Source organism: Diadema antillarum, unplaced genomic scaffold (genome assembly GCF_040938485.1).
Source record: "Diadema antillarum isolate AM-2024a unplaced genomic scaffold, OU_Dant_1.0 seq00000420_RagTag, whole genome shotgun sequence".
Lineage (NCBI taxonomy): Eukaryota > Metazoa > Echinodermata > Echinoidea > Diadematoida > Diadematidae > Diadema > Diadema antillarum.
In genome coordinates this window covers 458,088-475,899 of record NW_027271405.1, presented here as the reverse complement: position 1 = coordinate 475,899, position 17,812 = coordinate 458,088, and the positions used below count along the sequence as shown (strand labels likewise).

The window sequence follows — 17,812 nt, the reverse complement described above, 5'->3', positions numbered from 1 at the left end:
GTAGCCTTGGTGGTAAGGTTCGCCATCTCGCCATCTGTGGTATCAACTACGTGTATCGTTGTCTGATTCTACAGTTTAATGGCCAGATCAGATATCAAATTTGCTATTCCATCAAGTAGTGACTGATTCAACCGCTGCCAGCAAGAGTTGCAAATTCTGTGCAAGTCTTTGTTCGGCGTGGCGTCGACCTGAAGAGACGTGATGACCGTTTGGCACGAAAGGCAACTAACGGTTCAGTTTGCCGGGAGCCCTTAAACTCTTCGCACCCAATTACTACAGCAGCAAGCTGATCAAGAGGTTGCTTCTTTCGATTAAAAATGCCTTCCTCTAGAAACGGAGCAGAAAGGATGAATGTTCCTCACAGGAAGCGGTACGTAGTGGCAGTGTATTAATTCATTGCGGCTGTTGTGCTCTCCAGCAGCCACTATGCTATGACACTGTTATTTTAATAGTCTGTTTTAGAATTGATACAAATGTATTATCAATGTTTAGCCTGTATTACCATAAGCATATATGTTAAGCAGTTGACATGCAGTGCTACGATTTTTCATAAATACGGTTGCAGCACTTTAGTGGGAGCAAGAATGTCTATATAAATCAGTTTTCTTCCATTGCTGAATCTTTCTACAACTCTACAATGTAGCTTAGGTAAAGCATACTGATATTTAAAACAATTGCAAATTGTGTCTTGTAGGTTGTATGTCTTCACAAAATACGGTATGTGCAGCATATTATGATCTTTCCCACAGAACCACTAGACAGTTTTTAAAGTCTCATAGTGAAAGCTCTGTGGTAGAAAAAGTACAGGTACACAGGTATTTGTACTTTCTGCACAGAAATTGTATGCTGTGGATGTTGGTGAGAGTCTACTATGGCATCCAAATCATCATCAAGGTCAAAGACATATCAGTGTGCCAATTTAGAATAGCAAGATGAAGACAAGTATACGTTGAATCAGAAATAGTGCAAGATATTGAAAAAGGTAAAGGCTATGGTGGCTGTTAGCCAATCGGGTATTGCCAAATACAGTACAAGAAAAAAAAATGAACAAAAGCAAAAATGGAAGGTAGGTACATAGTTAGTACAATGCACTCATGTCAGTGACTGCTTCAGCAAAAAGTATGTTTACGAGGCATACTGATATGGATGGCTCTGGCAGCAGTTACTGTACAAATGTGCCATATTTTTAGTGAGTCTAATTTTTTGCAAATCGGTACTTCCCGACAATTTCACCAGCGGTTGATTTCGCGATTGTAGAGTACAATACCAAACAGAGAAATGTATGTATGTGTGCACGTCACATTCATGTCGGGATCAGAGTAATGTTTTCGCGCGTTTTTACATTCACGAACAGCACCTGACTCGCAAAATTTGGGAAAATAAAAACCTCACGAAATATTCAGCATACAATGTACAGTCATCATTCATCATGTGCACTTCTTCAATCTTGCACTTTTCATTGCTTTGTAATAGTTTGTGCATCTCACAGTATGTTTAGAATTTTGGAAGAAATCACTTGATTAATGAATTCGTGATTGATGATCATTCAGTGATGACAGTGAGTCGCTAAACCCTGAGAATGATGGCTCATGATACTATGTTGAGTTCATAATACAACTGTAACCTTTGCCCAGCTGATATTTATGGTTGTAAACACAAGTAGTTGCCTTCTTGTGTACACAAGCTTTCATAACTGCTCTTCATATTTCTTTTATTCATTCATTTTATTGTTGGAGTACATATATTATGTTTTGAAAAAAAAATGAGTCAAAAACTTGGAGAAAAACAAGTTCAATACTTTTCTTCACATTGCGTTTTACAATGATTGTACACCCACAGGGTGCTCCACAAGAGGTTTCAGCATATCACTGCAACATGCTGAAATTTTTGTGCAACATCCTCAAAAGCCAGCAATATGCTATGCAACGTCCTCAAGAATTTGCAACAAGCTCAAAATCAATGGTACAAAGCATTTGCACATTTAAACATGTGCAAAACAAAAGAAACATCAAACTACCTGACCTAGTAATTACCCAGATATTTGTGTGCAAAACATGAGAGAGAACATTAAATGTAAGCAACACAAAGAGAGATAAGCTCCAAAATATTGCATACTTCACATGCTCTTGATGTGCTTTCCATGCACATACTATTTCTGCAATATTTTCGAATTCTGAGCTTGCAACATGCTTAAATGTTTCAAGCCATACAATGTATCTTGTTAATAATATAGAAAACATTGAGTTTCCAAGTTTAGTTTCTGGATGCTGTGGTATCAATGAAAGTATATTTGTCAATCCTCACAGAAAACAAAATATGATGAAAGTTTGTGAAAAGAAGGCATGACAGAATCTACAACAGATTAGTGTACTTACGTTGTACAAATGTATAGACATTCAGGTTTTGTCTGTGTACCTTTGACAACTTTTGGTTGTTCCTAAACTCCAGAAGACTTGGCAGGGGCATGCCCAGCAAAGCAGCAAGTCCTTCATTCATTCATTCATTCATTCATTCATTCATTCATTCATTCATTCATTCATTCATTCATTCATTCATTCATTCATTCATTCATTCATTCATTCATTCATTCATTCATTCATTCAGATTCATTTATTGTCCATGTAGGAAATTCTTTTTGTTGGCATAAAGGCATGCACGTCTATAGGAATATCTACATACATACATACAACTTTTGCATACGTACATACATGCATGTAAACTGGATTCCTAGGTATTGAGATGCAAGTTGTTGGAACAGATGAATTCTGAAGTTGATAAGACTCTTCTTGTGGGTCACTTTGTAGAGTTGATCATCGAGTGTACCATCTGCCAGCTTACTGTTTGACTGCAGTCTTTCACAATTTGCAAAGGAACACTGCATTTAATGGCAACCTTTGAGAGCGCAAACTAAACCTCTTGTGAAACTGTGGAAAGACAATGGTCATTGTTGCAAAGATTAATGTTGCAGTGCGAAATGTTGATTTCCTCATTCACTTTTAAAACCATTTCATGCATATTTGACAGCAAAACCTTGTTGGGTTATGAAACCTATATGAACACAGGACCTTTGCTTTGAATGGAACCTACATGTGTACAAATGTACCTAACAAAGATGAAATGTTTCATCAGCTAAATCATTTGAGGTCTGCCTAAAGACACATTTGCTCAGTCTTACTTACATTATGGGCAATTCCGCAGTTAGATGGACATGACATGGATAAAAGAAATGTGCCTCTTTATCTTACTCTTTAATTTAGGTATCAACTAATGCCATGGATGTTCACCAATCACTAAGGTCTTTCAAATTCAGTAGATTTTATTTTTCATATTTATTGATTTTGCGAGATCTAAAACCATCATTTGAAATGAACATGTGGGACTGGGGATGCTGAAATTCACTTAAATGCAAATTACAGTGGGTTGCTTTGAGATTTTTTCCTCAAATTTTTGCTAAAAGGTAAAAGATAGATATATTTAAATACTTCAGAAGTCATGTTAAATTTTTTCAATTACAAAAGGGTGAAATGACCTGCGGAATTACTCCGGACAAATGTAACGTTACTAACCGTAACGTTACTAACCATGCATTTGGGGGTCTAGCTAATAAATTATTGGTCGAACTGCTAAAAATATTTGCGTGAACATTTGTCATGATGCTATAATTGAAATTAATGCAACACTTTGTTTCAAGTAACTTGAAATTTTGCACATTTTTTGTTACAAGACACTGATTTTTTTGTCATGTCCTTTTTTCGTAACGTTACTAACCAGCCCTTTTAGTTGCCATAGCAATTCTAATATTTCATTGGATTGTACTCATTCTTTTCTATATCATAGACCTGGGAAGGATGAACATGGTTTAACATGACTTTAACTTGAAATGAATAAATGATGATTTAGTAGTAAAAATAAATATCTAAATTTCTTTAAATGTAACGTTACTAACCGCGGAATTGCCCTTATACATAAGGCATAAAATTCATGATTTGTGGGATCTCTTGTTCCCTGAGCTGTGCATTATTCATATCCGACACCTTGAGTGGTATTCTTGCTGTTACATGCAATTTTATTTCCTCTAGTTCTGTTTTTGCAGGGTAGTGTGTTGTACTCTTTTGCAATTCCAGGAAGACAAATGATACCAAAATCATTAAATGTGTAAAAGTATTTAAGTACAAATGAAAATTTTAATGAAAACAAGCAAACAAATGGACATTGGGTGGGAAGTGAAACTGAAAATGTGCTTGCTTTGCCTTCAGATCATGACTTACAGTTTCTAAAGATATATTTGTTTTTGTATTATATATGTTTGTATATATTGCATAGCATTGACTGTTCACACAATGATATGGTCAGACTTTATCCATGTCATTGTGATATATATGCCCCTAATTGCTAGAATCATAGTCGAGAAAGCTTTTGTGTATATTTCACATCTTATTTTCAATCCTAAACACAATTGGTCCTAAATTTTGGACCTACTAGGGTAATCCAAGTTGCCGTCCATATTTGCACGTCATGTAAATTTATAGGGTAAAAATTGGAAATCTGATGCAGAAGTTCTTTTTCATTGTTTTATATCCTTCAGGACAAATTCAGTAATCATCATTGAAATTTCTGGCAAGACCAGCACCCCGACCAAGAGACTGGTAGCAGAGGAGTATGACATCAAGATGGAGACCACACCCCAGATGTACGACTCTCCGGTCTCATCCATCATCTTCCAGTGTCAGACACAATGGAAGGATTCCCTGGGGGTCATCCAGCAGCTCTTCAAGTCACGGATGCTCTGTGATTTCACCCTCAAGTGTGGAAGATCCTCATTCACGTGTCACAGGCTGGTGCTGGCGGCATGCAGCCCATACTTCCGAGCCATGTTCACATCGGAGATGGTGGAGAGCCGCCAAAGCAGCCTGGAGGTAAAGGACATTGATGAGAGGTCTCTGGAGGCCCTTGTAGAGTTCATGTACACCTCAAAGATTGTGCTCAACGTTGACAACGTCCAGAAGGTGCTCTTTGCTGCATCCTTGTTGCAGATGGATGTGGTGGCGGCGGCATGCAGTGACTTCATGAAGTCGCACCTGCACCCTTCCAACTGCCTTGGGGTCAGGACCTTTGCTGACCAGCATGGCTGCACCACCCTGTCAGGGGCTGCGGACTCCTACACCTACGAACACTTCCTGGAGGTGGTCAGCCAGGATGAGTTCTTCGTGATTGACGTGCAGCACCTCCTGACTCTGATCGGCTCGTCAGACATTGTGATTGAGCAGGAGAGCCAGGTGTACGATGCTGTGATGCGATGGGTCAAACATGACCTGCCGAACAGGCAGAAACACCTCCCAGAACTCATGGCAAAGGTGAGCCTGATGTGTCTGTATATCAGCCATTAACCCATTGAGGATTTATGACAAATGTATCCAGAAGAGTTGCCATGTGTAGGCCTTATGGCAAAGTCAATGTGGGTGAGACTGCTAAACACCAATAGGGGTTCTGACATTGCACTTGCAGTGAACACAGTAATTCAAAAGTGTACAGCATTTGTCAAGTTAACACCGTTATGGAAACTGTGATTTGGTATGCGTGGTATATCTAATATTTTGCTATCTATCACAAAAAATATCTATCATGAAATCTCTCTCAGAAAGAAAAGATGGCCTGATGTCTTCTTTTTGAGTTTATGTACAGTTTTCTCTATAAATACAGCAGGAAATTACAGTCTGGGATGATTGCTGTGGCTCAAGAGAAAAGTATTGCTTTATCATTTTAGCTGAAAATTTCTCACTATCAGATGTATAGAGAGAGAGAGAGAGAAGGAAAGAGGAGGAGGAGGGAGATAATGAAGGAGACAAAGAAGGAAAGAGAGTTGAAGATGGAGAAATGGAGAAAGAGACAAGAGAAATTGAGAGGGGGAGGGTTGATGAAAGGGAAGAGAGACAGGTGGTTGACTGCAACCCTGAACTATGTGACTCCTCATTCATGTACAATTGAGGAATGGGAGCAGCTATAAGGTTTGGCATTCAGCATTTTTTTTTTTTGTGACATTCCAGCCAGAAATTGACAGTACACTGACTGAACTTCCTTTGACCCCCGCCTTTCTTGCTGTGTTTGTGGGTGTTTTCCATCACCGTCATACAACATAATGATGATGTTTGGCAAGTGCAGTGATCAAAAACGAATTCTTTTAATATAGTTCTTGACATCTTGATAGCCCCCGTAGATGAAATAGGGATCTCTGCCAAGTATTGTTGCATGTTTTAAAGTTTGTTGCACTTCGGGAGTTGGATTTAAGTCATTTTGACACAAGCCATTATCATTATTATTTTTTTTTTAATATTCTAGTTCAGTCAGGAAATATGACAACAGGTATATCACGTGGCATACTACGTGGTACTATCTGGAGTTGTTTACATCCAAGTCCTGGATAACTTAAGACTGATATCTCAATAACGGGGACATTTTTGCCATATTCCTTCTCTGCCAAGTTGGATACTGACACCAAGGGGGAGGGGAATGGAGGAAAAGAGAAGAAAATATGCATTCATGGAAAGTACTGATCAAATTCTTTACCCCTGACATGTCATACTTCATTGTGGGGTAGTGAGTTTATGCCACAACTTGTGTGCTCCCCCCCCCCCCCCCCCCAAGAAAAACCCAAATAACATAAAATGGTTTAAAAAATAACATGGGAATGAATTTCGCTCTACTTTCCTGCCATGATACACCAACAATATAGGACAATCACAAAACCCCAACACATAAAAAAGACCCATAGCAAAAACAAAAATAAAACAAAACCCACCAACAACCCAAAACAAAAACTTCTTTGAATTTCTGCGTACATGTACAGTGTAGATAATCACTGTGGTACACCGTGTATTTGTCCTTGAAGATTGGACAAATTCCAGGATTGGTCGAGAGCAAGTCTCCCATTTATTTTTTAAGTCAAATTGAGATTTTCTGACATTTCTTTTTAGTACATACATGTACCTAGTATTCTAGATGTGTTAACACTTATTATAATCCCTTCTACTTTGAACACAAAAATGCAATTGCGTCACATGACTGTGCCAGTTCAAAGACTGTAAGTTCAGTTCAACCTCGAGAGTAGTCAAATGTTGAATAATCACAAGTGCAATGGCCCAAGATTTCTCATGAGGTGGAAGATGAGATCCTCTATTCAATTTGGCAAGGTCAAGTTGAATAGTGTCTCATCTTTCACTGAATGCGACATCTTGTTTCATCATTGCATGAGTGAAGACTACTCGCTATTTGATCTTATGAAACACCTTGGATGTTAATGACCTGCCAAGATCTGAACCAAGTACCATCTTGAATGACAACCATTTCTCAGGAAATTTGATTGAATGCAACAGTGAAAGCAAGCAAGGGTTTACATGATGAGCTGGAGGTGTTGAATCAGAATGATATGGTTGCTCAATATCTGTCAACTTGCATGCAGTGCTTATAGCATCTCTGTATTGCCTATTTTGATGAAATGTTTAGATTAAGATATGACCACAAATTTGTATTAAATGGTGTCAGTATTTGGGACAGTTTTTAAAGCTGTAATTAATTCTGAAATCCTGCCCTATGTATGCTCCCATGACCGGGTTGACCCAGTAGCTCCTCAGTTATGATTTTATGTTCTCTCCTATTTCTTCTTCGTTCAATACAGTTGTAAGTAATTTGTACCAATTAACTTCATAGTCCCTTTTATTGCACATTCTGGCAAATACTACTGTAATAATGATTGCTGGTGGAGAGTGAGTCATAGCAGGTGGTTGGATTTAAAGAATCTTACTTTTAATCTTAAGAATCTTACAATATCAATAAAGCTGATACACATTGGCATATTGAAGTCTGAGAAAAAAAAAAAGTCCTTTAAAAAAATGTTACAACATGTCTCATGGTCTGTGATAAACATTCCCTGACACAGGTGCGCCTCCCCATGGTTCCAGCCAAGTTCCTCATGGAGGTGGTGGAGCGGGAGGAGCTGATCAAAAAGAGCCACGCCTGCAGGGACCTGGTAGACGAGGCCAAGAACTACCACCTGTCCATCAACAAGCTGGTCCAGGACCTGCCCGCTGCAAACCTGGTCAAGGATAGCCGCAGGCTGGTGTCCAGAAAGAGCACTGCAGGTACAGTAGACATGGTCGATTTTTTGTTGTTGCTGTTGTTGTTGTCTTTTTTTTTTGGTGGTTGACATGGCAATTGGTTGTTAACAGCTTTGGCTGTTGTTTTGGCCTTAGCTTCCCTCCTTAGTTGGTCTCTGCTCTTGTCCACCACTTAGCTGCTGACCTGTAGGGTTACTTATTCGGAGGAATGCCCTGTTCACCCGTTGGATAAAATGTTGTTTGCATGCATGCACTAGATTGTTTTGATTTCATTCCTGTTCTATCTCCGCGCTTAATAACATGAATATATTTTGTGTCTTGGATATAATTGTGTGTTGCAAACAGCTATTACATGGATTTCCTTCAATTTATTTCTTTTATTTTATTATAGTTTATTTTTTATTTATTTATTTTTTTTTTTTTGGGGGGGGGGGAGTCATACTCCCTTTTCCTCGTGATTTTTTTTTTTTCAGTTTCAATTTCAGTTTGGTTGTGCTTGTGCATTTTTTCAACATTCCACAGTACAAAATAACAAAATAGATTTATATTTCAACCTTTCTGACAGCAGAACACAATGTAAACAGAACTTGCAAATTTATCATCAACAAACACTCATCAATATCAGATGAAAGGAATGTCTATGAAGTAAAAATTCTTTCAATTTCCCTCCTCCCATGCTATCCAATTTGCGCACCCCTCTGTTGTTCAAATTTCCTCTTCCTTCTCTCTGTCATTTCAAGTTGATCCAATCATTTTTCTCTCTGACACTTTTCTCTACTCTTTTTTCCCTCTCACATATTTGCTTTTCTTTCTGCCTCACTTCTTGACATTGAAATGCATGCATCACTTTCTATGATTTTTCTCTTCATTTATTATGGGTTATTCTGTCAACGATATGTCACCTACTTTTCATTTCCTGTCATTTGTGTGCGTCAAGTCATCCGTCCTTGTTTGTCCTAGGTGTCTGCAATCAGGGCATTCATTCCCTCCTTTCCTGTTTCTCTTGTGTTCTACCTTGTTGGCAAGTGTCTGTAAGGAATCTCTCACTCTCTGGGGCCTCTTGTTTAAAAGTTTATGCCCTGAGTGGGGAAAATATTTATAAGCAGTCGTCAATCATTCAACTGACAGACTGTAACCCAGGGGTTAGAGGCGAATGGTCTCCAACCATCAAGTTCTTGTGAACAAATGATAAATGCAACAGTTAACTTTCTATTCGAAGAAAAAGTTGGATATTAAAAAGGTGTTACGACCTTCCGACTACCAGGAAGTTATACTTGACACAGTGTCCTGTGTTTGTCGGAAAACAACATTGTGGTCATATTATCATTGTGAGTTTGCTGTGCATTGCAAGTTATTTCGTTCATCACTGTCAAATGTCATACATTACATGTATTTCACCTTGAATGTACCTATGTATTTTCTTTTAAATTCTGTTGAGGAATGATCAAACATTAGTGAACTTTGAATAGCCATTAATTCCACTTGGTAAGTCCATTATTATGATAGTCTTTTGTTGTGAATGGCCAGAAATAAATAGGAAAATCTTTGAGAGGGGTAAATGTCAATCCATGGTCATTGGTCAAGATCAATTAACATCATTTTAAAGTGTAAACAAGATTAGATAATAGTGATTGTGAGAGAAGCATTAAGCATCCTAGTCAACTGCTCTCTGCAGTTAAATCTTTTTTATTCTGCCATTTATCCACTTCAACTTGGCTTTCAGGTTCCTTACTGTTAAACAGATGTGCTGCATATAAAATGGCAGTTCTTCTAAAATAGAAAGTGTTGTGCATGGCTACTCAGTTTTGACTAAAAGGCCTCTCCTACAGGACCACTTAAAGCCATCAAGAACAAAAACATGTATCAAAACTAGTCCTTTCATTAATCAAAGTCTTTGTGTCGGCCCTTATAAGGTCTGGGAAACCACTCAAAGTATACATAATGGATAGTTTCATGTATCGGTTATCTCAGGCAAGGCCACTTTGAATTTATAATGAAAATTATGTTTACAAGTATAGTACAGCCATTTTAATGGCTGTATGATATTTTAAAGGTACAGTACTTGCTCTTCTTTGAAATATTTTAGCCTTGTAAAATGTATGTAGCTCTTTTTATGGAGGGGGATGGATAGGGTTTGGGTAAGTAGATTTTAACAATTTCTTCAGGAAGAACAGTTTATAACAAAACCTCTGCAAGGAGACTTGTGCAATCTTCTATGGTGGCATTGAAATTAATGGCTGAACTTAAGTTATGGGACAGTAAAAAACAAAACTGAACAGGTAGACAAGGCCTAGTGTAGGCCGTGGAAGTTCCACATAAATTGTTTCTTTGCATGGTCATGGACTATTAGTTGAGATTGATGGTCATAAAAAGGACCTTCGTAAACTCCTTGGTTATACTTTATGACCAGCCATACACCCAGCATTTTGCTGCATATCATCACTTCATAAAAATTCATATACAACCGTATACAGATACAATATACCCAAGGTTCTAGCAGGAGTACACTAGGTGTAGTATCAATTTTCTGTTCTGTGGTTGTCGGCCACACACAGGAGTAAGCACTACACTAAACAATAACAAACAAATGCAAGCAAAAGAAGGTATTGGACTGCCCACTTTTAGTACCAAAAACATTTTTTTTTTTCTCCAGTGGTTGATGATTTGAGCTTTCTCCTATAACTCGTATATAAAATTCTCAGTGACTTAGATTTGAGTGCATTAATGAAAACCCTTTCTTATTCTTGGAAGTGTACATTTTGTGCACACAGTCAGAATTTTGCCCAATGGATGTCTGTGGTGGCACAGGGCAGATAGGTCACTCATCAAGCCAAGTCATTCCCTGGGAAAACTTTCTACATCTGGTTCCTTGCAGACATGTTAATGAGGTTTTTTTTTTTTTTTTTGTGTGTGTGTGTGTGTGTATGCGCATTTCCGTGTAAATGCCATGGAGTAGGCAAAAATTTATGTTGTCTTTTGTCTGGCTTTTTAACATATTTTCTCTCTTGCCTAGATCACTGCTTCCTTCAGTGCGTGATCTCCAAATTACGTCTTTACAATGTATGTTTACCATTTGGTTAAAGGACAAGTTCACCTTCATAGACATGTGGGTTGAGTGAATGCAGCAATATTACTAGTAGTAGAACACATCAGTGAGAGTTCGAGGAAAATTGGACAATCCGTTCAAAAATTATGAGTTTTTGAAGTTTCTGCTCAGTCACGGCTGGATGAGAAGACTACTATAGCTTGTGATGTCATATGAGTACAACTATATAAAGAAAGTATTTAAAGAAAATTCAAGATATTCTCATTTTCTCACGTAATAGAAGAACACTCGACTTCTCTCTTTCAGAAGTCAGGGGGAATAATATTACCCCTAACATACATTGTAAGTCAGTAACAAGTCGAGGAAATGTGCACTTTATTCAAAAAGTCAAGTTTTGTGAAATTTTCTTTTTATTTTCCTTATATCGTTGTACGCATGTGACATCATACACTGTAGTAGTCTTCTCCTCCAGCAGTGATTGCACAAATATTTTAAAAATGCATAACTTTTGAATGGATTGTCAAATTTTCCCCAAACTTTCACTGATATGTTCTACTAACATTGTTGCCTTCACTCAATCCACATGTATATGAAGGTGAACTTGTCCTTTAAGAACACATCTTCCCAAGTTAAGAAAAAAAAAAACAAAACCACAACTGACAACAACAGTGGCAGGAACAGCATAGTTCTGTCAACAAAATCCCCACTGTTGATTCTTAAGCTCTCTTCCAGTAACCTATTAAAGAATTAGAAAAAAAAAATCAACCAATTTGGTATCACCTTTAAAGGGATGGTACAGTATTGGTGGAGATGAGAATTGGGCTTTTCATTTTTTGCGAGATACCAAGAAAACACTTATGAAATAGTACAGAGCATACCATTTTAAGAGGAATTCAAAGTTTATTTGATGAAAATCGGGTTTTGAATGACTGAAACATCCAAAAACAAAGTAAAACAAAGCGATCGTAATAAAATGTGGGTCCCACACTTATTAGAATCGCTCTGTTTTGGATATCTCAGCCATTTCAAAACCAATTTTCATCAAATAACCGTTGAATTCCACATGGAATTACATGCTCTTTCATATTTCATTTAAGAGGTTTCTCATTATCTCACCAAACAATGTTAGAAACCTGAAATTAGGTTTCAACCAAAACTATACATACCCTTTAAGTAATAATAACAACCATTATTTATATAGCACTGTTTCTGTACAGACTCAAAGTGCTAGATCAATTTCAACAAAATACAAGAGATCAACAATATTTACTAAATGAAACAAAAGATAGAAAGCAAACAAAACAAAACAAACAAACAATGACTTTAAACTTGTCAGATCACTAGCAGTGGAATAAGTCGGAGCTACAATAAGTATAAGAAAGTTTTGTTTTTGGAACAAATAAGTTTTCAACAGCTTTTTTTAATTGATCTTTGTTAACTGCTGATTTGATATTTGGGGGGAGACTGTTCCAGGATTGTGGGGCTGCGACACTTCAGGCTCTCTAGTGCAGTGCACACTCAAGTGACATGTCATTTCGTGTTGTTGCGAGCCAGCTTGTATGCCGTTTATCATATTGGGCTATAGCTGCAAAGTGATGCAGAGGATAATATGAGAATAGGGATGTCTTCAGGAAATGTTTTATGTTCTAGATGGTCCCTTGGGTCACTTTCTCCTGAACATGTGTTGATTGGGGGTCACTTGGGAATCACCTGCTTGTGTGGAGGGAGCAGCGTTTGTCGTGATTTATCGCACAGCAGTGTTTATGCCTCGTGCAAAGCATCCATCCAATTTTTTTCAGGAAATGACGTCAGTATGTACGGAGCACAGGAAGTGAAGTGATTTTCTTCAAAGTCATATTTTTTGCTGTCATCATTTTCTCATCCCCCTCAAAGAAAAAAAAAAAGATGGATAAAAACCAGAGGGAAGTTGAAGCACATCAAAATACATAAATCCATTGTTCCCACATGTGGTTTTAACCTCAGGTCTGTTATTGCCAATTTCAGGTGAATTATCATCTGTCAGTGATTTCTTGGTGTTTGCAAACTGTAAAATGGCAGATCCGCATTGATGCAGCTTCTCCTCTTCAGTTTGCGACCACAGATTTCCAGACGTCTGAAATGTGACTCTTGGCAGACATGGAATATGCAGACGAATGACGAACATGACCTCATGTGTTTCAATTTGATTTTGACCAGAAAATCCTCATAAATCCTCATAAATTGAAAGGAAGTGAAAATCATATTGCATTTGGTTGAAAGCAGGAAGTGCATACGTTGTAAGATTCTGAGAAGAAGGAAGGCACAAGTTGTCTGCTTGTTTTTTCCCCAGACTATTGAAAGACTTTTACATGAGTCTCAGCTTCTTTTCTATCATCTCCTCCCCTGCCCCTCAATCATTCCTCCTACCAACCCCCCCCCCCCCCCCCCTGTTGGAAATGCTACACTGTTAATTCAATGCATCAAACTTCATCTAAAAATTCCCTTGGATGAGTTTGAATTTTTAAGCAAAATCTTTAGACAAGCAATACAAAGTGGAATGCTTCTGTGATGTCCAGTGAATAGGTGTGACTAGCCGGGAGAAGACACGATGCACTGATTATGTATGTACATATTGTACGGTAGTGTTCTTGTGACCATTTGGAAGTTGAAATTGTTTGGGAAAAGCTTGCACCCTTAGCCTTCATCATGGTCAGACACAAGTATTCCAAGGCTACTCAAAAATTAAACATTGAAAGTACAAAGTAAATCACCACATTTTCAGACAACATTTTTTTGCACATGCTGAAATTTCAGCTGACACTACAGGAATTTCATGCGGTTTGGTTCATTTTTCAAAATATTGACAATGTCATTTGTGTCAGTAATTAGTTTGTGGGTTTCTGCTGCTTCAGACTCCATGCCATTACCAGGAGTATTTTATTCCAGTTTGCTTCATGATCAAATAAAGCAAGTGGCATGACTACTATATTTGTTTTGGATTTATGTAATGGTAGATATTCGGTCTCTTCCCTAGGTGTTCTGTTTGTCGTTGGAGGTCGCGGTGCATCAGGAGATCCCTTCAAGTCCAGCGAGTGCTATGATCTCCGTAACAACCGCTGGATACCCGTAACGGAGATGAGCACGAAGCGTCGGCATGTTGGTGTCACGGCAACCAGCGGTAAGTCAGCGTCTCCGTGTTCCAATTCATGGACGCTCTCCTTGCACACAGGGTTTCCATACTGCTTCACTAATCGGGAGCTTTTAAGTCGTCATCATTCCACTTGTATCTGAATGTTTATATTGGTAGCGTGCATGATGTCAGTCAGAGCCCATAGTGAATGCACTAGTCATTGCCAGATTTATCTGGGCTGTCATATCCTTGAGGAAATCCAGTATACAGTGTATATGTCGGAATTATAATCGGATAAGGAAGGAGGTACATATGATTCTACTTCACCAAGTGTCATGTCACACCTGCATACAGGGCGCAATGATTGAAATAGAAAAAACAAACACACCACACATCTACTTTTAGCTCCTCACGGAAGTCACTGTTGTGTTCACGGTGGGTTTATACAGAGTTCAGTGTGTAGGAAGGAATAAAGGGGAAAAAATGGTATTGAATTGTCAATATTTTGTTCATACAGAGTCAAGGTTAGGTGACAAGTCATTCACAGGTTAGTTGTCGTTGGAAGTAAATACAGATGATATTGTGTCTTTATAGCACAGTTTCTTTTTATATCTCCCATTCTGTCTTCTACGGGGAATGACTCTGTTGAATACCATCTGTGCCACTGCTGAAAAGCGTTGGAACAGTTTCAAGTTGTATACACTTACTTCGTGGGCAGCTCTCTTTGTTTAAAACGGGTACTCCGGGTTCATAACATTTCCATGACCTCCCATGTCCCTGTTTACACAGGTTGTCAGCAACTCTGACTGTGCACATCTTTATGAATATCATAAATGGAAAAAAATGACAAGCCTGCAGTATGATGGGATGTAGATGGCTTGATGGATAACGTGAGAGTGAAATGAGATATGGAAAGGAACCCTTCTTACTGTAGCTGGTATGTGAGTGCTGAAGTTTACCCCTGCTAAATAACCAAAGCTAACTTCCTCTCAGTCTAGTTCATCAGACATGACTATTTCTTCAGTCATTAATTTTTCTTGTTCAAACTGGCATAAGTTTTGTCAGTCATTTTTTTCCAAGCATGAGACATACAAATTGTATGTGTGCTGGTGTTCAGTAAGGTGACAAATAGACATTCATCATACAGTGTATGTTTGATGTTCCACTTGTGTGAATTTGAACAAACCCAGATCTATACCATATATGCCATGAATGCTTCCCAGAAAAGTATCTGAATTCCAGTTTTGAGATGTAATTAGCATGTATACCACAAATAGTGATTACCATTTGATTTAATAGCCTACTTTTGAACCCTCCCATGAATTCATTATTGTTTGCTTTTGCACAGTACAATTCCATATTTTTAAGAAAAGGCAAGTATTATGGGAACAGTGTGTGCATACTAGTGGACATGTATTTGTAGTTTTGTCTTTCCTCACCTATGAAATTTGAAAAGAAAATTGTAAATACATTGTAGCTTAAAAAATCTGGGTGATGAACTTAGTATTCTCTCAGTTGATATGAAAATAACTGAAACTTAAATCATTAGCTAGTGTGAAAATCATGTACCGTACCATGAAACAACTCTGTGGGAAATCATCATCTTTTTCAGGCGGTGGAGTAATTTTCTGTCTCTTGTGTATGCATAATATGCGTTTGTGCTGGATACATCTTTCATACTGTACAATAGCAAAAGCTGTCATTTGCGAACCCATTCAAGAGGTGCCAACAAGAAAATGGCTCATTCTTGCAAGTAACAACATGGAATAGATGTATCACAACATTTGATTTATGCTCACAGTATATAACATCAGTCTAAACTACACTCCTTTCTTATCGAGTGATTGTATGCATTCAAAGCTGTTCATAGTGGAATGACGAGGCTCTCTGGTATTTACGTGTATATATAAAATGCCATCTTCAAACAACTTTGGTAGAGTTTTTGAACTGCTAATTAAGAGGACAATGACCTTTATTAATGATGGATGACATGATTTAAAGGGTGTGTACAGTTCTGGTTGAGGTGAGGATCTAGCATTTAATGTTTTGCGAGATATTCAGAAACCACTCTATGAGATGTCAAAGAGCATGCAATTTTAAGGGGTACGGTATCAAGAGTTTATTTGATGAAAATCAGTTTTGGAATGGCTGAGATATCCAAAAACGAGGTGAAACAAAAAGATCCTAATAAAAGGCGTGGCCTGTCACCTTTTATTGTTATCGCTTTTTTTGGATATCTCAGCCATTTGAAAACCAATTTTCATCAAATAAACGTTGAATCCTTCTGAGAATTGCATGCTCTTTCATATTTCATAAGAGGTTTCTCATTATCTCACTTAGGAATGTTGAAAACATGAATACCCACCTCAACCAGTACTGTACAGTCCCTTTAACATTGGTATCTTTGTGAACCTGTATATTGTCTAACTCTGCATATATAATATTCCAATAAAAAGGCTTGGATTGCAATATTTGCCAAAGCAGTAATTGATACATAAGTATACCATCAGTACTTGACAATGATATGCCCCTCCCCCACCAGGATGCTTGTATTGGAGGGTAATGCCTGCAAGAAATCATCTGTATTGTTCGTATATTTGCTCTTTATCACTTCATATAGTAGTTGATTGTTTTCATTGTGTTTGGGTTTTTGCTTCCCTTATGCAGAAGGCCATATATTTGCTGTCGGCGGATTTGATGGCAGGGAACACCTCAACAGTGTAGAAAAGTTTGAGCCTCATGCAAACAAGTGGGTTCATCTTCCATCCATGAAAAGGCCAAGGTGAGTTCAATGATCTGCAAAACAATAGATACGTGTGTGTGACATTGCGTGGGAATGTGAAGACATAGCCCGGCAGTCATTGATTTAATGATGATCTGACTCGGCTAATATTTCATTGAATCAAGAAACGATTGTGTCTTGCTACCTCTATCTTGGCTGACTGCCAGTTTTGAAGAAACAATGAAAAGAGAGAGAAAGACAGAAAACTTTTGCCATATGCCTCATCCGTCTACCTCTTGTTCTGGGGAGTGACGACATATTGCAATAATATGATGCAGTTTTGTGTTTTGATCCACGATGATGGAGATTAGATTGTCATTGATTCATAGAAAATGAAAATATGCTTACATCATTTGGTAGCAATATTCTAGTCAATATTCTAGCCATCTACACTTCCAGCTCTTGTTCTATAAAACTTTTAGACATGGAGCAGTGAAGGAAGTTATGTATTTTGTTAAAATTGCATTTAGAGACATGTAACAATGTACAGGACATATTTTTCTAGCCCACATATTCCTGTGATTATCAGCGATAACTTGAAAAGTTGAAATAGAAGTCTGTGGTTTTCCATACTTTCACTGCAAATATCATCTTTACAGTGTCATGATACAACATCAGTGCACAGTGTAGATTGCTTGAGTGTACTTTGTTAACCATGCAAATCTATGGGCCGAATAACAACCATAGTATTACTGTTTTGTTGTTAATCTCAGTACTCATGCTCTCTCCATTTCTATTTGTTGATACACACACGTATATATTGC

At 37.9% G+C, this 17,812-nt stretch overlaps 1 protein-coding gene across 1 annotated transcript in view; it reads left to right on the top strand.

Moving 5' to 3' along the window:
* LOC139732411 (kelch-like protein 8) overlaps window positions 1-17,812 on the top strand; it is a 40,114-nt gene that overhangs the window by 16,049 nt on the left and 6,253 nt on the right. The window contains exons 2-5 of the mRNA XM_071643276.1: window positions 4,586-5,354; window positions 7,934-8,135; window positions 14,171-14,314; window positions 16,934-17,048. Of these exons, the coding sequence (XP_071499377.1) occupies window positions 4,586-5,354; window positions 7,934-8,135; window positions 14,171-14,314; window positions 16,934-17,048 (1,230 nt within the window). The remainder of the gene's footprint in view (window positions 1-4,585; window positions 5,355-7,933; window positions 8,136-14,170; window positions 14,315-16,933; window positions 17,049-17,812) is intronic.